This window comes from Mytilus edulis, chromosome 7, assembly GCF_963676685.1.
Source record: "Mytilus edulis chromosome 7, xbMytEdul2.2, whole genome shotgun sequence".
Classification (NCBI taxonomy): domain Eukaryota; kingdom Metazoa; phylum Mollusca; class Bivalvia; order Mytilida; family Mytilidae; genus Mytilus; species Mytilus edulis.
This window is the reverse complement of record NC_092350.1, coordinates 50,912,741-50,933,808: the sequence shown is the minus strand read 5'-3', so window position 1 is coordinate 50,933,808 and position 21,068 is coordinate 50,912,741. Positions and strand designations below refer to the sequence as shown.

Here is a 21,068-nt window from a genome sequence, read left to right as displayed (position 1 = left end):
CTATATGAAACCAATCGTATTTCTGTCTTTTTAATTTTGATGCCACACATTTGGTAGGTTGATTGAACTATTTGATAAAACAACACACCGATTAATTGTAATTGTTATATATATTCCAATGTCATATGCACAGTTTTGGTGTAAAGAGTGACAACATTCATTTTGAAATTTTCCATGATAACAGTTAAAATGAACACGATCTCATACAATGGTTGTCCTTTATATTAATTATTGGAGCTGCTGTTCCATGTACTGTCCATCATTTCCCATTTGATTTTAAGCTAACAAAAACATCATCCTATTTTCACTTTGTCGACCAGGGTTGAGCTAAAGATTAGAAATTAACTTAATAATTTATTTCTATTAGATGAACATACCACCTAGATATATAAACATAGGTAGTGAAAACATGACATTTATCTTTTAATAAAAAGGTTCATTTATCTTTATAGACTCAGAGAGAACGAAATATTCATCATTTTCATTTTATCCAATGGCCGGACCAAGGTGTTCCAGATAGCATTAATTTGGTCAACTTTTATAGAAAAGTCGTACGTGAACAACATGATCAGTGTGGACAACATGATCAGAGTGGACCGATGGTGGTGCACTGCAGGTATGCTTTAAAGTATTAACAAACATGACATAGATGACCGATCATGTTATTCCTTTCAACAAACATTTGTGATTGCATCACGAAAATTGAAAAAGAAAGAACACGTATAATCATGCACAATAATGTTTTTCATTTTTTTTTTGTTCTTCATAATTGTACGTGATATAGTATCACTACTCGACCAATATCAGCCCTCAGGACTGATATTGGTTTCTCGTGGTGATACAGCATGCGATACGTATTTTGCCATGCATTGATCTGTTTATCATATATTTTAACAAAATCAGATTCATGATATGTTAGGAGACAATTATTTGATTCTGAAGTTGGGGCCTGGTAGATTTACGAAATAAATATTCAGTCTCCCATTTAATGAATGGTCCCAAATACATTTAATTTTACCATTTTGGATGATGAGACCCCTCTGATCGTGGGCCCACCTTCGATTGTAATGATATATGTACTGCTAAGTACAAATTCTAGTGGAGAGAGAATGGTAATTCTGATCATCTTCCAAAATGAAAATGTTTAGTCTGAATCAATGTCATAAACGACCCATTTTCTCTAGCAAGTATTTTTTTTCAGAAATTTAAACTAAATGAGGTTATATTGCGTGTCATGCCAGGAAATACAGCAACTGGACGTCATAATTCAAACTTTGACGTCTGTGGTATATATAACGTCACGCTCGGTACGCGATACGGGTTTAGCTATGCGATACGGGGTATGCGATACAGGTTTGGCTATGCGATACGGAGTAAGCAACACAGTGTAGGTGATACAGACTGGCAAAAAAACTTTATTAGACATACAAAATGTCTGTAGTAAATATAGGATAAACTGTTTTATGCCCTCCTCCTTCAATCCACAACAGACGTTAAACTAAACACTCTCTTTAGAGTATAAGTAATTAAATCATAAAAGTAAAGTATAACAAACACAGAAATAATATTGTGGATTTTTACTTTTCAAAGTAAAATTGTCAAAACATAAAGTATTACGTAAAGTATTACATAACTTTAAACTATTTACAACATGTAAAAGATAAGTGAAAAATGTTCTTAATTAGCATAAGTAAATATCATAACAATAAAATCGTCACATACCATTATATAACATAAACTCTTGGCCTAGAATGGGGTTACATATGCCCCAGCTAAGGCAGAGTAGAAACTCATAATAACCTATGAAGAGGAAAATTTAAACTATAATCATCAAATGAAAACATTAGAACGTTACTATGCGAAGATATATTACAATAACCTATCATCAACAAAATATTTATCATAATAGCACATGAATTCTTTACTTTATTCAAAAAAGATAGGAGATGAAGGGGAAGGAGGGTGGGAAAATCGAAGAGATCAAAGATAACTTATTGATTACAAATAGTATCAATCCTCTTTCTGTCTAAATAATTGATTATGGAATATTCAAAAATAGCTAACCAATCAAAACTCTTCATCTTGACTTAATTAAGAGGCTCTCAAAGGGTATCGTAAAAAATGGAAATTATATGTTAATCTAATTTATAAAAAGATTTCAATCATCAGCATAAAAAAGTTATTAAAATAACTATACACATGTATCAATGCAATTATTTTCATAGTATTTGGTGTTTTATTAATTCATCAAAAAAGTCTCTATAATACTTTAAAACTTACTTTAAATTTAGGATAGCATTTCCGGACCGTCATGTTTACATGTTGCTCTGGTTCCTTGTTGACACTACTTTATGTCCTTACTGAGTTTATTAACACTTCATAGTTTCAAGTAAGGTTTGAATGTTCAAATGTTCGATCCTCGAGAGTCAACGGAGAAATATTGATTGTGGAAAGGAGTAGGTCCGGTAAGGGCCAATTTTGGCCTCAAATTTCAAGTTCATCTGACGAAAGATTTTAGACACTTTTCAAACACTTAAGTGTCTATTTCAGATAATTCAATAAGTTTATCTTAATGATTTTAACTGATTTACTCATTAAAAATGCTCCGATTCTGGCTTAAATATGACATATCTATCAAATATGCCCCAAAAACAGTCACTTTTTAGATGGATTTTGTTAAAAATGTAAGTGGCCGCATCTGTGTTCATCCTCAACCTTTAAATATGTTATATTTTATCATCAAATACAACTTACATTTCAATATTAAGAATGAACACGAATGCGGCCACTTTCATTTAAGACGGAAACCGTCTAAAATTTAACTAAAATGTTAGAATTGTGGAGATTTAAGTAATTTAGCATGACTAAATGATGCTAGTTCCCGATATATGTGCATTGTATTGTCAAAAAAAGCCCTTATTTATGTAGCAGAAGCATTTTACTTTCCAATAAATAACTTAAAGTATACATTTCAAAAAATTTGTAAAACTGCTATATTGTGGGGCTAACAAGGGTTATTAATGAACCTACTCCTTTGCACCATTGGTAACGTTTAATGTTATTACGAACTTTGGCGATCACAATAACTACTGCATGTATTCGTTTGTTCATATGGTGTTTACTAATGTCTGTCATCGTGATTTATTTTGAATCTTTCATTCATATGGTATAAACAAAACGATCAAACAAATGAAAATTACTAAAGATTTGAAATCTGGATTTCTATTGTATTATTTATAGTAAGATTATCTGATTATTCAGAATCATAAAATTCTACATTTTACAAAAGCCAAACAATTTTCTACACTGAAAACAGTAATAGTTGAATAATTGATTTTGAAGTGCCGGTGTTGGCAGAACAGGAACATTAATTGCTGTAGATGCATTATATGAACATGGAAAGAAAGTTGGCTCTGTTGATGTTATGGAGTATGTTCAGATGATGAAAAAAGATAGAATGAATATGATACAGACACATGTACGTATTATACTTATGTTGAGATTATCGCGGGAACATAACGTTCCAACTATTGTACATGTCTATTGTCGACGTCGTATTGTCAGTGACGTCGCCTTGGGCGGAAATACGTACTTGTATATTAAATGTAATGGCTGAACAGTTGTTGTAATATCGTTGCCTGAACTATCATCTGTAACCTTTATGGTGGTATAATATTTATTTTTCGTGTTCTTGCCGAATTACTCTTTTTTCTTTCAATCTAATGAACACTTTAAATCCATTAATATAGTATGTTATTAGTTGACCGGGTTTAAACATCATTAACCCTCTTGCTGCCGAGTTTTTTTTCTTGCTTTGTCGCGCCAAAGGGATCTTGACGTTTCTTATCTGTGACGTTACAAAACTTGTGCCTCTCTGTAGAACTGCGCTTTCCCGCCGTCAATTGTTTTTCCCGCGTCAATATAGCCGTAATTATGAAAAGCGATGTATAAGTAATTTTACGGAAGTTATTGCTCTAAGATTGTCATAAACGGTGTTTTTAATACAACATTATTTTAACCTTGGAACATATTTTTGTTTATCTTTCTTGTCTTAAAATAAAGTGAAAATAATATACAAATTGCTATACTAGCTCTGAAGGCGACTTTGTTTTATCTTTGTCAAGTGAAATGCATAAATGATATTCTTAACCACCTATAAAATACTAAAATATTTATTCTCGTTTTTTTATTAGGTAATTGGTAAATACTGTAAAAACAACTCTCAAATCATTATATATAAACGACAAAACAACGGCACCCAATAAAAATGAAAATGAATGAAATCTCCGAGCAGCTGTTCTATGATTCTTTGAACTTCTTCTTGTTGTAAAGTATCAAACGTGTCAGATTAAAATTATCATGATTTCAATCCTTGTTTCGGTAGGCGAGGAAATATTTTTTGTATAAAAATTATTATCCATATTCATTTTGCTTATTTTTGAATCATGTTTATTATTATTTTGTTGACCACTTATTGCTAAAAAATTTAGAGAATACGAATAAAAAAACATAGTAAAAACGAGGGAAGAAATTCTCCTAAATGAATTTCTATTGTCTGCAAGTGAACCTGAATCAATAATAATTCATTTTCATTTACTGTGATAAAGTACACACTGTAATTGATCGACATACACGAAATATCTTTAAAAATCTGTTAATTGATAAATTGTTCTCTTTTCAACGTTCAGTGGCAAATATTTCATGCAATATTAAGGACGTCTGAAATTCAATATACAATAAGTATATTGCTCAGTGGTTCCTACAAAGTAAAAGATCTGTGGTGAATGCCAGAAAAAAAGAGGTTGCCACTGGGAAAGGATATCTATGATATATATGATAGGAATAGAAATCATTGTGTCTACTACTAATTTAACATCCCCAATGATTTCGAATGAACATTTTTTTTAAGTCAGTGCTTCCATGATGAAACAGGTTTAAAGTGTATTAAAATATCGTATGGCAATACGAGTACATCGGTTAACATGTGTGTATTTTTACAACAACAGAAAATCCTAACTGAGATTTCAATCGTGGTATTCAAGTTAAGCCCTAAATATATTATCCAGTTCTTTTAACATGTTTAAATAAAGCGTGTAAGGTGTTTTGTGAATGAATATTAATATTTCGCGTAATTAAGTATAACAGTTACCTTTTTTATGATTATTTATCAGGGATAAGATTTTTGATTTATATATATAATATGAGATATTCTGATTGATAGATGTACGAAAAAAACGCAAAACAAATTTCTCGAAGGAATGCAACATTTTACATGAAAATAACGATCTAGATAATTAGTAAACACGTAAAAGAAGTTGGTATCATAGTACTTACAAGCTTATGATCCTGTATCATTTCTTGACATCCGTTTTAAGTATACTTTAAAAGCATTTTATTCAGTTTGATTCATTCCCGCCAAAATCGTCCTTTTGACGCCGTCTTTTGACGTTGTCAGTGCCCCTGAGTATTGTGACGTTACAATGGACCTTTGACGTTCTACACAATCAACAAGATTTGTGGGTAGAAGCCATAAATGTCCCTTTGGCAGCAAGAGGGTTAAATAAAAGCTTGAAAATGTAAGAGGGGAAGTGTCCCTCTTACGCAACCAGACCTCAGTAAATGACAATTCACTATTGCATTGAAAGTGTTTACTGTCTGTAACATATTATCCTGATTATTGTATTGATACGAATGTATTCTTCATTTTGTTGTAATACTATCTTTCGGATGAAGGTATTGTATATTTTACGCAAGTAAATTCATTGAACAACAATGACATAAAATAGGAAGTGACACCAAATAACTGTTAATGCTAGGATTCCTTTAATATAGATTTTATTATACCCCCGCTTTAAAAAAGGGGGGTATACTGTTTTACCTCTGTCTGTCAGTCCGTCAGTCCGTCCGTCAGTCCGTCCATCAGTCCGTCCGTCCATCAGTCCGTCAGTCAGTCCGTCCCATGAAACTTTCGTCACATTTTTCTCAGGAACTACACATCCACCCTTTCTGTATTTTGGTATCAACATTTATATATGTCAGCCATACCGTGTGATGCGTTTTCAGATTCATCACTTGACAACTTCCTGTTTACCGAACACTTGTCTGATTTTACACATGATAGCCAAGTTGAAAATTTTCGTCACATTTTTCTCAGGAACTACAATACAAGGATTTCTGAAATTTGGTTTCAGGATTTATATAAGTCAGCTATACCGTGTGATGCGTTTTCAGATTCATCACTCGACAACTTCCTGTTTACCGAACACTTGTATGATTTTACACATGATAGCCAAGTTGAAAATTTTCGTCACATTTTTCTCAGGAACTACAATACAAGGATTTCTGAAATTTGGTTTCAGGATTTATATAAGTCAGCTTTACCGTGTGATGCGTTTTCAGATTCATCACTCAACAACTTCCTGTTTTCCGAACACTTGTATGATTTTACACATGATAGCCAAGTTGAAAATTTTCGTCACATTTTTCTCAGGAACTACAATACAAGGATTTCTGAAATTTGGTTTCAGGATTTATATAAGTCAGGTATACCGTGTGATGCTTTTTCAGATTCATCACTCGACAACTTCCTGTTTACCGAACACTTCCATATTTTTACACTATTAATATTATTCACTTGCGGCGGGGGTATCATCAGTGAGCAGTAGCTCGCAGTTTCACTTGTTTTTTTAGGAACAATATGAGGTCGTATTTGAAGCATTATTAGAATTGTTCACTGTTCCAGATACCTCCATTCCAAGGAACAATTTTTGTGGATATATCGAAAAGCAAGAAAACAAAAGGTTACCACAAAATCAAACAATGTACAGACAAGAGTATCAGGTATATTGTATCAAGCAAAAAAACAATCAATTCTCTAAGAATAATATACATTCATTTATTAAATACGTTATCGGTGAGAACTATGGTACAGCTCTTCATTTGACTTGAAATAAACGGAACAAGGAATACAATCATATATTAATGATCAAAATCTTACTTTGCAAAAAGTATAATAACAAAAATACGTAATTTTAATTCGAAAATGAAAGTTCAAAAAATAAATGCCAACATCTAGGCTAAGATACTCAAGTGCCGACATGCAAAATGGACGTTGAGTTTGAATGTCCCTTTAGTTTATTTCGTCTATCTTTTTGAGGTAAGTACACGTGTATTTAGTTCAAAAGAGAAAGACTTTATTGTAATGTATCCCTATCTAACATTCTGCATGTTTTATGTATTGATATTCATTTAGCCCCTAAAAAAGATGTATGGATTTTTCAGGTCATACATAGTCTTAGGTACTATATATTAGGTATATCATGTATATTATGTATGTTCTATAAGAGGTTTGTTTCTGTTTAAAAGGAAATTATTACGTTGAGATATATTATGTATATCATGTATATTATGTATGTTCTATAAGAAGTGTGTTTCTGTTTGAAAGGAAATTATCACATTGAGAGTTTATTAAATCCAAGCGCATGTCATATTCTAGAAAGTTTTAGTTTATATATTTTATTTGGGCTTTGTCCTTTCTTGATATGTTAGTATGACATTAATAACTCTGTTTGGACATGTCGTCCTAAAATCTCGTAATCAAGAATGTGTAAGTACGGGTTTAAAAGTCTCTTTAGCGATACATATTGTATTTAGTAAAACTATCCCATTCAATATTATTTATTTCAATTGTAGAAACTGCAATCTCTGAAACCATCGTATAAGCCTGCCGAATATAAATCTGCACGTTCAAGAGAAAACATACAAAAAAATTCTTCAAAAAATGTTTATCCACGTAAGATAAAATCTTGGATGTTTTTTTTTAAATAAAACATTTATATAATATGTACTGAAATCTTTAATTTTGATATATCCTATCATCATCAAAAGAGAGTATAACAAATTAGTATCAATGCAATATTCGGAATCAGAAATATGCAGTCACTAAATACATAAGACTTCGAACATATATGAATTATAATTTGAAGTATTACATAAAAAAGCAAGAGTTAATATTAAAATATCTCGGACACGTACTCTACCAAAGGCAAATCTTACACCCGCACGTTTCTACTAGATAGTTTTCAACAAACATGACTTAAAATGTATATTGGATGATCTTATCATATTAAACAATTGTCCATAAAAAAAAACACCAACAAAAAATAAATTAAAAAAAACCCTAAAATGTTGTTTTTCTTGTATAGCTTATTTAGGGAACACATATTTATTCTTACGAGCTTCCACCAGGCATGCTTTGAGGATGCGTCAAGACTTTTAGACAAGCTTGTTTCATTAATAAACCATTAAGATCCCATAATGTCAATCATATTGAGAATCCACGCTGAGTTCAACTTGTAAAAAGCTCATATGAGCCTGTAAAAGATGCTTGTTTATAAATAAGATAGAAGCAGCTTCAGTTTGAAAATACATCTTTGTTCTTTACAGTTATTTATATATTACAGACCTTGCAATGTCTTGGTAAAATGCCTTTTTGATCTTTTCTGAATAATTTACATTGCAAGCTATCAAATTGGGCAATCCTTTTTTGGGGGGTTTTCATTAAAGAAATTTATCAATATGTGCATGAAAGTAAAAACGTTTCTAAATCTATAAAACTTTATTAAAACCGAATAACAGTTTACATAATCATGATGTTTTCAATTCTACAACATTTGTTAAATGTACCATGGAATGATGAGCATTATTGCGGAAGCTTTATAGGGCAAACAAACTGATCTTATGAGCTTTTTATAAAGCATTTTCAAAGATTTATGTGTCAGTTAGTGTAAAGAAAGGTATGTACTATGAAAATTAGAGCGAGGACATATTTACAACTTGAGTAATCCTGTAATTAATCTATTGATATGTTTTAGATGACTAGCTGTAGCTCATTTACGTAATTTGTAAATCACTCACTATTATCATTGTAAGATATTGACTCCAGAATGAAAAGATTGTAGTTGCTGGTGTCAGTATGTTTATTGCTATATTTGTATAAAGCTGTATTTTATACTATACATGATAAATTTTTAAAAATAAAGATAGTTTGCAGTGGCGATCCAAAAAGAGGGTGGTTGAAAACGCTTATTTTTTGGGATGATCAATGCTTTGAATACGAACATACAGTTGAACCCCTTTATTTTGGGTTGGGACCCCTTTAAAAATGGATGGATCTGCCCCTGTTATGTACCCATAGGTAGTCTAGTGAATAGTTTACATGCATGAAATATCTGTCACTGAACATTAAGCAACCAATAATCAATTAATTCATGACGAAATAGGTCAAATTGCTTTTATTTCCCTTTACAAGGTTTCATGGTTCACTCTATTTTTGGGTACAAAGTAATTACACAGAAGATAATATAAATGGTTATAACTTTAGATGGCATTGTACTATAATCAAGTTATAAAGAACTATATTTGTTACTCTCTATTTAATTGAAAGAAACTTTTAATTGTCAAAAACATTTTTACATCCAAAGATTAAATAGTGGGATGTTTAAAAATTAATTTGAAAACTAATTACAAACTGTTTAGTTTAATTTGGAACACAACATTCTTTTCAAAATAGCCAGTAGCAATTTTTATTTCAATATCTTGATTAAGATACAATGAAAGTTTACCCTTGTGGTCATTCATGCGTAGTTATTTCTTTTGTTCTTATAACGTGACTCTGCACTTTAAAAGATCCCGTCAGTATGATATTGTTCTATTATATGTCATTATGATATATTTCTATTATGAATGACAATATACGTTGAACCACAAACGTCAAAATCATTCAATCGCGTAGTGGAATTAACTATTTTTGGATTCTTAAAAATTCTGTATATAACTTTTGTACTAGTTTAAATCTCGGTCTATTTCTGAAATTCATTCTTATATACTTTTGATTTTTTAACCCTGTATGCTAAAATTCCTATGTAAATTTTAAAACTGTTGGTATGCACATTGAGCGACAAATTTATAGGACGTATACAATTTTCTGACGTCAGACACTCAAATCAATGAATGTGTTAGTAGATAGTAGATGTTTTTGTGTTCTGTTAAATTGTTCCTTTTAAAATTGTTAAACGATGATGACTGATGTACCCATATTTTGACTATTTTATTTATTGTGTCTGTTTATTTAACGCATCAATGTAAATATATCGGAAATTGATGAGACTGTCATTAAAATGAGAGGGTTAGCGCTATAGAGCCAGGTTTAAACCACCATTTTTTGCATTTGAAAATGCCTGTTCCAAGTCAGGAATATGACAGTTCTTGTCCATTCGTTTTTTATGCGTTTTGTTATTTGATTTTGCCATGTGATTATGAACTTTCCGAATTGATTTTCCTCTAAGTTCAGTATTTTTGTGATTTTACTTTTTACTTAGTACACGAAAAAGGAAGTACTATGAAAGTTAGAAGGCAAATTCAAGCAATTTGATTGGACAAAAAGTTGTAAGTATGTGCTAATAGAATATAACGCCATCTCATATGAAATAGCATTCAACACTTTTCTTGAATGTATTAAAGTGTACTATGAGTGAACTCCTACCACCGCAATTGTGGTTAATTGTATTTCGGTATTTAGAAATAGAAGATTTAGTGCGACTTTGCCAAGTGTGTTATTTTTTCAAAAGTGTAACATTAAATCAACATACATTGGGATCTTTTCATTTGAGTAACATTCACTTTACAGACATTGATTTAATTAATATTACAGATTTTGTTTACATATAAAAGGACTTTGATATATGTTGTTTTAAATCCATTAATGGATCCTTTGCAAATGAAACAGGATTTTGTGAAAAATTCAAGAAACTAGTAAAAGAGGGTCAATAGATACCATAGGAACATTCCAACTCATACATCGACAATAAACTGACAACGCCATGTCTAAAAAAGAAAAAGTCAAACAAATAAATAATAGTACAAAAGAAACATCATAGAAAATTTAAGACTAAGCAACACGAACCCCATCAAAAATTGGGGTTGTGATGTCAGGTGCTCTGGGAAGGTAAGCATATCCTGCTTCACATAAGGCACCCGTCGTGTTGGTCGTGTTGCTCGTGTTATTACAAACCCGGTAAATAATATAATTTGGTAGCTAACATTCGTGGAAAGGGAACAGGATTGTAGTTACGACATAAAGAACTTATCCGATATCATCTGTGAAATGGATATTCCATTACGGTCAACCAAGTAAGTCTTAAAATAGGCCATACTTCAGTAACTGGCAATATTCTAATAAAACTACTAGATTCTGCAGTAAAATTAACAACAGTATCGTCTCTCACAGATCAATTTTTAAGGCTCCGAACATGTAAAACGTGGAAGAAAATCGTCAACTTTATAATTTCCAAATACTATACCAACTAGAAAAGATTTCATTGAAGAACATGGTTACCAGGCAGATTCGGGTAGACGTTGTGATACACCGTGATCTGCAGGTGTCACATTATAATGAAATGCTTCTCCTTCAACCAACATACGTACTCAATCTCAAGACTTTACACCATTCTTTTCTATTTCATATGTATGAAAGTTTGTTGTCTTTGATAAAGATTATTACTAACAGTGCTTCGGGATTTTTTGCTTATACTGTAACATGTAAAGCATGGGTCCCTATCCAAAAGTCTTCCAACTTTTGCCTTGATTTAGCAAGATAATCTTTTATATTTTTGTTACGTTTATACGCTATGATAGGCACTTGGGTGAAGATTCACTGCATTGTTTGACTTCTTATACGCCCGTCAAAATTTTGACAGGACGTATTATGGTATACAAATGTCTGGCGTCCGTGTGTTCGTCTGTCCGTCTATCCGTCTGTCCGGCGTAAACATGTCGCACCGTAACTTGAGAGCAACATCCAAATTTCATAAAACTAAACATAGTTGTATCTTATGATGAGCAAACGACCTGTACACTTTTTGGTGAACATAAGATTAAAACTTTTTGAGTTACGGGACTTGGTAACTAAAACAAGGGTGTGTTTTTTCACATGTCGCGCGTATCTCAAAAACGATGTATGATTATTGCTTAAAACTTTAAAACTTTACACACTTCTTAGTAATATTAATCTAAGATCTGTATACTTTTTGTGATGATACCTTATCTATTTTAGAGTTATTGACTTTTTTGTTAAAAGAAGGGGGATTTTCACATGCCGTATCTCAAAAACGATTAATGATTATTGCTTAAAACTTTAAAACTTTACACATTTCTTAGTTATATTAATCTAAAGATCTGTATACTATTTGTTATGATACATTATTTATTTTAGAGTTATTTATTTTTTCGTTAAAAAAAGGGGGGGGGGATTTTCACATGCCGTATCTCAAAAACGATTAATTATTATTGCTTAAACTTGACACACTTCTTAGTTATATTAATATCAAGATTTTTATACTTGTTGGTGATGATTCATAATTTTATCTTTAGAGTTATTGAGTTTTTTGTAAAAAAAAAGAGGTGTTAACATGTCGCGCCGTATCTCAAAAACGATTTATGAGTATGGCTTAAAACTTTACACACTTCTTACTTATATTAATCTTAAGATCTGGATACTTTTTGGTCACGATTCAGTTATTATTTTAGAGTAATTGAGTGGTTTTTTTTTAAAGAGGGGTTGTATCACATGTCGCGCCGTATATCAAAAACCATTTATGAATATTGCTTAAAACTTTACACCCTTTTAAGTAATATTAATCTAATGATCTGTATAATTTTGGTGATGATTCAAAATTTTATTTTAGAGTTATTGAGTTTTTTGTAAAAAAGGGGGGTTTTCACATGTCGCGCCGTATCTCAGAAATTATTTATAATTATTGCATAAAACTTCACGCACAACTCGACGGGCGTATCATGCGCTCGTGGCGCAGCTTATTATTGCATATTGTTAATATGTTTTACTAAGGTTTTTTTACCATTTGATTATATTTAGTAATAAGAGTAAGTGAAACATTCTCTGTTCTATAGGTCTTCAATAAAGTTTTTTTTATTCGTGGTATTTTAAAAGTTTTTAAAAACATTTTCCGTTTTATTTTTACAATATCCTCTTTCAACTAACTTCTCTTGTAAGTTAGTTAAATGTTTATCTTATTCAGCAATGCCACTATTATTTCTACTAATTCGTATAGATTCACACACTGTAATACTTGTAAAAAGTAAAATCACAAAAATACTGAACTCAGAGGAAAATCAATTCGGAAAGTCCATAATCACATGGCAAAATCAAATAACAAAACGCATCAAAAATGAATGGACAAGAACTGTCATATTCCTGACTTGGTACAGGCATTGTAAATGTGTGTTTAGGATGTGCACTAGTGATTGGTAAATATTGATACGTTTCGTTTTTTTACATGTGATTTAACATCAATGATGTTATTATTATGGAATCTGTCACCTTTGTACACTTCGGTATCTAAAAAGGTCATTCTAAATCTAGACACCTCAAATGTGAATTTAAGCAGAGGTTAAATTTTGTTCGCTATGTTAAAGAAATATTCAACTTGGGCGCAAGTTCCATATCAGGAAAGTCGCCTCCCAAAACATCAATATAATAATAAAAACAACCTGTTTTAATGTGCCTGTGAAGATCATAAAACCGTTATCTCTGTATTAACAGTGTAATTTGATGTTTTCTCTCCATTGGAATTTATCTAAGATATTTATTAATAGGACAGACAGATGTAAATCTGCATATCGGAGAAAATATAGCACCAATAGGTGCCCCTATAATTTTTTTGTAAAACTGTCCATTAAATTAAAATTCATTGTTTCTTAGTATAAAATTTAACAAATGCCGTTAAATCTTTTTTGTTGGGAATTTTTAAAATATATTTTTGTGTGTCAACTGATTCTAATGCATTGATAACTGTTTCTTCTAAGTTACTAATCTGAATATTTGTGTACATTGACGTTACATCAAAGGTAATAAGAATGCATTCTTTCTTGACCTCGTGCGACTGTATTTTATTAAGGAAGTCTTTTGCATCTTGAATGTAAAAGAGATGCCTCTTCAATAGGGTTTTTAAAATTAGATCCAGTAATCTTTCAATGCATCTCGTGGTAGAGTTACACTTAATTATTGACGATAGGTCGGTAAGAAATGTTTATGTTGCCAAATATTTGACCAGTTCCAAATGCCTCCTTAATTATTTCTAGATTGATTTTATGAAGTTTTGGAAGAAGCTACATGTGTCCATGTTTTCATGCGTTATTATTCTGCAAGAAATTATTAGTTTGTGAATCTATTTCTTTTTTCCTATATAGTTTTTCAACAATATCTGTTATAGATTTTACAACAACAATAGTAGTTGGTTTATTCATTTTCAAGTAATAGTTACTGTGAAGGTGAATTGTTCCTGCTTTTTGTAATCGATCTTATTTACAATCACTGTTGTGTTATTTTTAATGGCTTTATATATATAAATACTATTATTATGTTTTAGTTCTATTAGAGCTTTTCGTTCTAATTTTGACAAATTGTCCCTTAACTGTTTAAACTCCAGTTGTATAGTGTCCATGTTTAGTTTTGTGTCAATTAAGCTATTTTCTAGGGCAACATAGTAAAACTTTATTATTACAGGCGTACAAAAGGCTGACAAAAGGCTCATACAAGCTCTAAACTATAAACTTTTCTATTTGATTGACATTTATGGGAGTGTTATGGTGTATTAACGATATAAGCTTCTCTAAAAGGCTCGGAGCATCCTTGAAGCATGCCTGGAGGAAGCTCACTAGAAAAAAAAATATATGTTCCCTTAGGGTCTTAACTTGAATACTACACTACATGATAACCAAAGTAAATTAAACGAACGAGTTCTACTAACAAAATAAACACATTTCTGTTTTAATTACCGTTGTGACTGTTTTACATATATTTATTTCGTATCAAGTTAATTACACGTTTGTCTTATTTTCATCTAATGATTCATCAAATTACTCAGTTGCTATGACGTTGATCACAACAAATATATCGCGATCTTTCAATAATTTATTTAAACTTCATGTAGTAATTTGATTCACATTTATTTACATTAGATATAGTAGAAATAACGTACAGAAGTTTAGTTTCTACATGTAAACTACGTTAATTGTACAATATAGTACATTAATTTAAAAAATAAAACGTCATTTGAGAAATCCGGCTTGTATACACTCATGTGTTGCTGATCTTAATCATATATTTGTAGATGACAATTATAGACCTTACCTAATGTCATTTGGTAAAACACGGAATGATTATATAAATGCAGTGATAGTACCCGTGAGTACAAATTTTACTTCCAAATGTTTAAATGATCAACACAACGGGTGCCACATGTACAGCAGGTTCTGCTTATCCTTCCGGGGCACCTGAGATCCACCTCAGTGTTTGTGCTGGTTCGTGTTGCTTAGTCTTTATTTTCTATGTTTGTTTTGTGTACTATTGTTTTTCTGTTTGTCTTTTTTGTTTGTAGCCATGGCGTTGTCAGTTAAATTATTATCTGCGAATTTGATTGTCCCTCTGGTATCTTTTGTCCCTCTTTTATGATTATATGTGAATAATATTTTAGTTTTTATCGAATCCTTTTATTTTAAAACTGCAAGTATAAAGTCCGGCACAGGACAATCGATCAAAGTTTGTATACTTGATAATGTTTACAAAGGTTTTGCTTCGGATCCAATCCATTGCACAGACATAGATTTTCAAATATACTTTGGTTCAGTTAATAGTGCAGCTGCCACTGGGTCTATATCGTTGCTGATGGACTGTGAGGTACCGAGGGTATCACCAGCCCAGTAGCCAGTAAGTCGGTACTGCAATGCAAATACAGATATTGTGTTATACAATTTCTGTTACAAAATTGTGGAAAATATTTTAATTTCAGGAATTAGATATCTTCTCCTGCAACGCTATAATTATTTACTCGGTCTTCGGCTTTACGTTTTGTCATTTGTGGGTTATAAGCTCGTCATTTTATTCATAAGGTTTTGAGTTTCACGAGCATCACAGATGAAACATTGATTGTCAAAATGCGTATTCGTTACAAAACAAATGGTACCGCTGATGTCATTAAGATATATATTTTTTATTTCCTTTTCTAATGATACTGACATGATAACCCATTTTTATGCAGGGTTATTCAGCTGAGAGCAAATTCCTTGTAACACAATGTCCATTGGTTGAAACAGTAGTGGACTTTTGGACAATGGTGTATGACCACGGTTCCAAGATTGTGGTTATGCTGGATCTTGCGAATAAGGTAAATAGTACTCCACATGTAAATAAATATCATATCAAGACAGCAACGTTATACATGGATATATGTCGTGACCAGCCTACTTCTTTTGATCATATTCTGCAAACTTGAACATCTGTTCCTAAAAAGGTGTTTGTACAAACAGGAAATGAAAAGTCTTTTAAACACTAGCAATTGTTTACAGTATAAAACCTCAACGATAATAAATTGTAAATAAACCTTAGCAAAAACAATGTATTCTTATCGGTTTCACTAGAAATAAAATTTTCTTAACTATTCAGCTCTTGTCGTTTGGTTGTTTATCATCATGAGAACCCAGAAGTTGTAGTATGATTGGAAGCAAATGCTTTCAGATGTTGCTAGAATTGACCTACGTACGTGTACATATTTGTTTTCAAACTGTTAATTTTTTTTCAAGTTGGATGTTCGTTTTTCAGTTGTCGGGTTTTCTGTTGATTTTGTTAGCGTATTTGTGTGTTTTTTGAGAGGTCGCAATCAATTTCAAATTCATTATTCAGTGGCTGCTATCAATTTGCTGAAAACTCGCATTTTGGTCATAGCAAGCTTTTGCATTGCGACATTATACATGAGGTATAATAATGTTAATTAAGTGTAAAATGTCTTGCTTTGAATTTCAATTTAAAATAGAATGCTGAACTTTGGATTGACGAGAAAGAAAACTTAGAATGTGAGCAGTTTAGTGTTGTTAAAGACAAAAGTAGCTTACAAAGTGAACTGAAGCTGTCTTTGAACCATAAGGTAATGGTATTTATTATATCCTTCACAATCAAATAATGGCTCAATGGCAATTAACGAAATTCAAATGTTAAAGAACAACAAATAAACATGCAGTACAACATGAAAAGTAATCACTTGATATGTGCTATTGCAAATGTTTTCTAAAAGTTTTATATTTGAAGTTCTGCAGGAAGTCTCATTCCGCTTATTCATTTGGAAGATATACATGTAAGCAACCATTAGCGTAACTTTTGATTTTATTCCTTGGTATTGTTATTCTTTGCAAATGAAACATTTAATGTTACCTACTGAAATACATTTTCCTAAAACATGACTTTTTTAATATTGATTGATTTTAATATTTACAGAAAAATAAGGAGAGACAATCAATAACTGTGTTCACTGCAACCAAATGGACTGCAAATACAGATGTCCCATCTTCTCCTGAATATATGTTGGAGCTTATCCAGCGTGTAATTGGCTGCTGGGAAATAAATAAGGGCCCAATCACCGTAGTTTGTAGGTAGGTTTGAATACATTGTAATATTGTAAATAAGCAATTTGTAAATCCATAATTTTCTTATGATTTTGTTTTTTATAGTTATTTTTCACAAAAAATACTGAAAAAATTCTTAAGGGAAGAAATGGATAGATACACAGAAATAGATTATACAGTACAAATAAAACTATGAAACGTCATGCGAAACTCGAAACAAACCAGTGATTCGAGGGTTAACTCGGATGTTCAGTAAGGGTCAGCAAACTCTACGCTTTTAGTTTTATTCCATTCCATTTTCTCTCATCGAAATTATACATTACGAATTTCCATAAAAAGGAAAAATCATAATAAAACTGACTTCCAAGAATAATAAAAAAAAGTCCCTAATCAAATGGCCAAATCAAAAGCACAAACACATCAAACGAATGGATAACAACTGTCATTTGCCTGACTTGGTAAGGACATATTTTTATGTAGAAAATGGGGGATTGAACCTGGTTTTATAGCTAGATAAACTTCTCACTTGTATTACAGTTGCATCAAATTCCATTTTATTGACAACGATGCGTGAACAAAACAAAAAACCATAATAGGTAAAAATGTCAAAAAATAGGAGTACAGCAGTCAACATTTTGTTATCATCTTAATCACTATAAAAACAAACAGATGTATCAAATAAGTTCTGGAAAATCAAAATTTGGTCTACTTCAAAACACCAAATGCATGTACATCAAGAGTATCTAATTGAGTACTGGGAAATTATTTTATATTGCAGTGATGGATGTAGCAAGAGTGGACTATTTGTAGCACTTAAACTTGCTTTGGAGAAAATGCAGATGGATGATGAAGTCGATATGTTTCAAGTGGTAAGGGCAATACAAATAAGGCGACCGGAATTTCTTCCAGAATTCGTAAGTGTTTTTTTTTATATATAGTCAGAAGCATTAAAAGTGCATTTCTTCTCTAAATTTTGAAAAAAAGAGCACCAATTTTGTACCAATTACCTTTATATGTATCACAGATAAATGCAAGGTTGTGACATATTAACTATCAACTAATTGGTCGGTCTATATGTTCATCAATTAACACCAACACGCTCACAGCGAGTGAAAAATAAACCACACATTATGGAATGCAAGTTTTAACAACTGAAAGGTATCTAATTTCATTGTACCACCAATGGGTGACATTTTACCCAGGGACAAACTAACTTATATTTTCCTGATATTCTATCCTCACTTTTTAAAACTATTCAAAAAATCTGATAATCAACTAAGATGGAGAAATGTTACATCCTTAGATTATCGGAAAATTACCTTCATGCTTAAACATTCCATATCATTAATACTTGTCTAACATTTTTATTTCTTTTTAAGGATCAGTATGAGTATTGTTATAAGTGTATCAAATCACTACTGGAGGAGGAATCAAGCAATTCATTGTATGCAAATTATTAGTGACGTTATAACAGTACTTGAATGTTAATTTATAGACAGAAGTGCTATTGCCAGTATTTTTTTATATATGTAATTTATCTAGTTAGCTATTATACCCAAGATTTTTTGTCGTTTTTTTTTTTTAGAATACTGTGGTGTTCAATATAAGCGATTTAATAAACTATGTATGCTTAGTTTCTTATTCGCATTTAAACAAATTATTGCTTGAAACAGATTTAAAACCATTAAATTAAGATATGTTTAAAAACAAAATGGTTTGCCTATCTTGAAACGGACAAAAAACAACAATTTCAAACGAATTAAATGTTTTCAAAAGAAAACAATACAATTTGAAAGTTCTTGTCTAATGTTTTTGAAATAAGCTAGTTTTAAGATTATATACAGTTATTTTCTTCTTTTGAATACGTATTAATCAAGTGTGAACAAAAAAACATTTTTCCACACCTATTATGCAAATTTCCACATAGTAATGGTTTTAACTTACTAGTGGAAAAATCTTTTTAAATACGATGTTACGTAGAAAACTAATTTTTTTAAATGTAATTTTACCGTTTGGTTTTGAAAGCTGTCATCATCACAAAAAAAAAGTTCCAAATTGACAATTTCCGTAATATTCATTAAACAATAAACAAGCAATGATCCCATTGACATCACACGGTCTGTACATGGATAAAATTTGAAATCGAGTTGATCAGTAGTTTCAAGATTTTTAAAGATTACTTGTTCATCCTGGTCTGCGGATTCTGTTAATCATTTAAACCAGTCTTGTATATATGCATACTCATCAATATTAGTTTACTGTCAAACATGATTTGCGAACAACATAACAAATATGATTTGATAGACCCCTGTCTTAAAACAGTTCCAAATTGAATGTTTAAGAATTTGTTAAACTAGTTTTTGTGTTGTAAAACATTTAAGGAACCTCAAAAATCCAATTTAAATCGTATTTTATGTATGTCAACATCCCCAAAACCTTCGGAAGCAACACATTTGAAAAATACTGTACTGTTAAATAATGATTAACTAATCTTCATTGTTAAATTTTATTGATACATTGTAACATGTATTTTCATGCATTGTTGAACTGCTTTAAATTTTGTATTCAGAAAAGACTTAATCAATGTTATTCATAAATGTTTGCAAATATAAAAAAGTAAACATCTTGTAAAACACAATTGCTTATTTTGATCAATATTTTCAATATTGTGTCATGTGTGTTGTGGAGTGTCATTCACCTTTTCCTCTGCTTGTTGCTAATGATGTAGACTTTTTAATGGTCTGTATTGCGCAATTGCTTTAATGTATAAAAAAGAAGATGTGGTATGATTGCTAATGAGACAACTATCCACAAAAGACCAAAATGACACAGACATTAACAACTATAGGTCACCGTACGGCCTTCAACAATGAGCAAAGCCCATACCGCATAGTCAGCTATAAAAGGCCCCAATAAGACAATGTAAAACAAGAACGAGAAAACTATTTTATTTATGTAAAAAAAAATGCAAACGCCATGCGCTTTCACTATTTGTTTGCTTCCGATTGGAATATAATGTAGATGTTCTTTTGAAAAAAAGAGTTTATCATGAAAAACATATCATATAATAGTTTCCATAAATGAAATGTAGCCCGTTATGAACTTTGGAGTGACTATTGACACAACGAATACCGATGGAAATGTAGCAATTACATATTGCATAGGGAAATAACGATCAAATAAACGCATTTGTTGTAACAATTTTTCATATCACAATCAATTACTGGAACATATGCACTATAATTTAGGAAGACAGTATATAATAAAATGGTTAACCTGACGGAGGAACATAAACAGTGCCCACTGGTTTGTCAATAGATCATTTATGTCTTTTTTTTAATTGTTTGGTTGTGTTAAAGACGATTTAATGTCTATAAAACTGGAGGAAAGATACAAGAGAGACATTCAAACTCATAGATAAAAAAAAACTTACAACGCTTTGACATAAAAAGACAAACAGACAAATAATAGTACACACGAAATAACATTAAAAAAATACTGACTACGCATCAAACCATCCAAAACAGGGGGGCGATCTCTGGTGCTCCGAAAAGAAAATCAATTCCTGCTCCACATGTGACACCCGTCGTGGTGCT

The 21,068-nt window shown here is 31.3% G+C and overlaps 1 protein-coding gene across 1 annotated transcript in view; it reads left to right on the top strand.

The window, feature by feature from the left end:
- The window catches only part of LOC139483194 (receptor-type tyrosine-protein phosphatase epsilon-like), a 40,226-nt gene extending 21,294 nt beyond the window's left edge, over positions 1–18,932 (top strand). The window contains exons 13-22 of the mRNA XM_071267226.1: positions 453–616; positions 3,343–3,478; positions 6,691–6,840; positions 7,693–7,792; positions 15,189–15,262; positions 16,116–16,241; positions 16,887–16,997; positions 17,345–17,499; positions 18,251–18,386; positions 18,852–18,932. Of these exons, the coding sequence (XP_071123327.1) occupies positions 453–616; positions 3,343–3,478; positions 6,691–6,840; positions 7,693–7,792; positions 15,189–15,262; positions 16,116–16,241; positions 16,887–16,997; positions 17,345–17,499; positions 18,251–18,386; positions 18,852–18,932 (1,233 nt within the window). The remainder of the gene's footprint in view (positions 1–452; positions 617–3,342; positions 3,479–6,690; positions 6,841–7,692; positions 7,793–15,188; positions 15,263–16,115; positions 16,242–16,886; positions 16,998–17,344; positions 17,500–18,250; positions 18,387–18,851) is intronic.
- Positions 18,933–21,068: the final 2,136 nt, after the last annotated feature.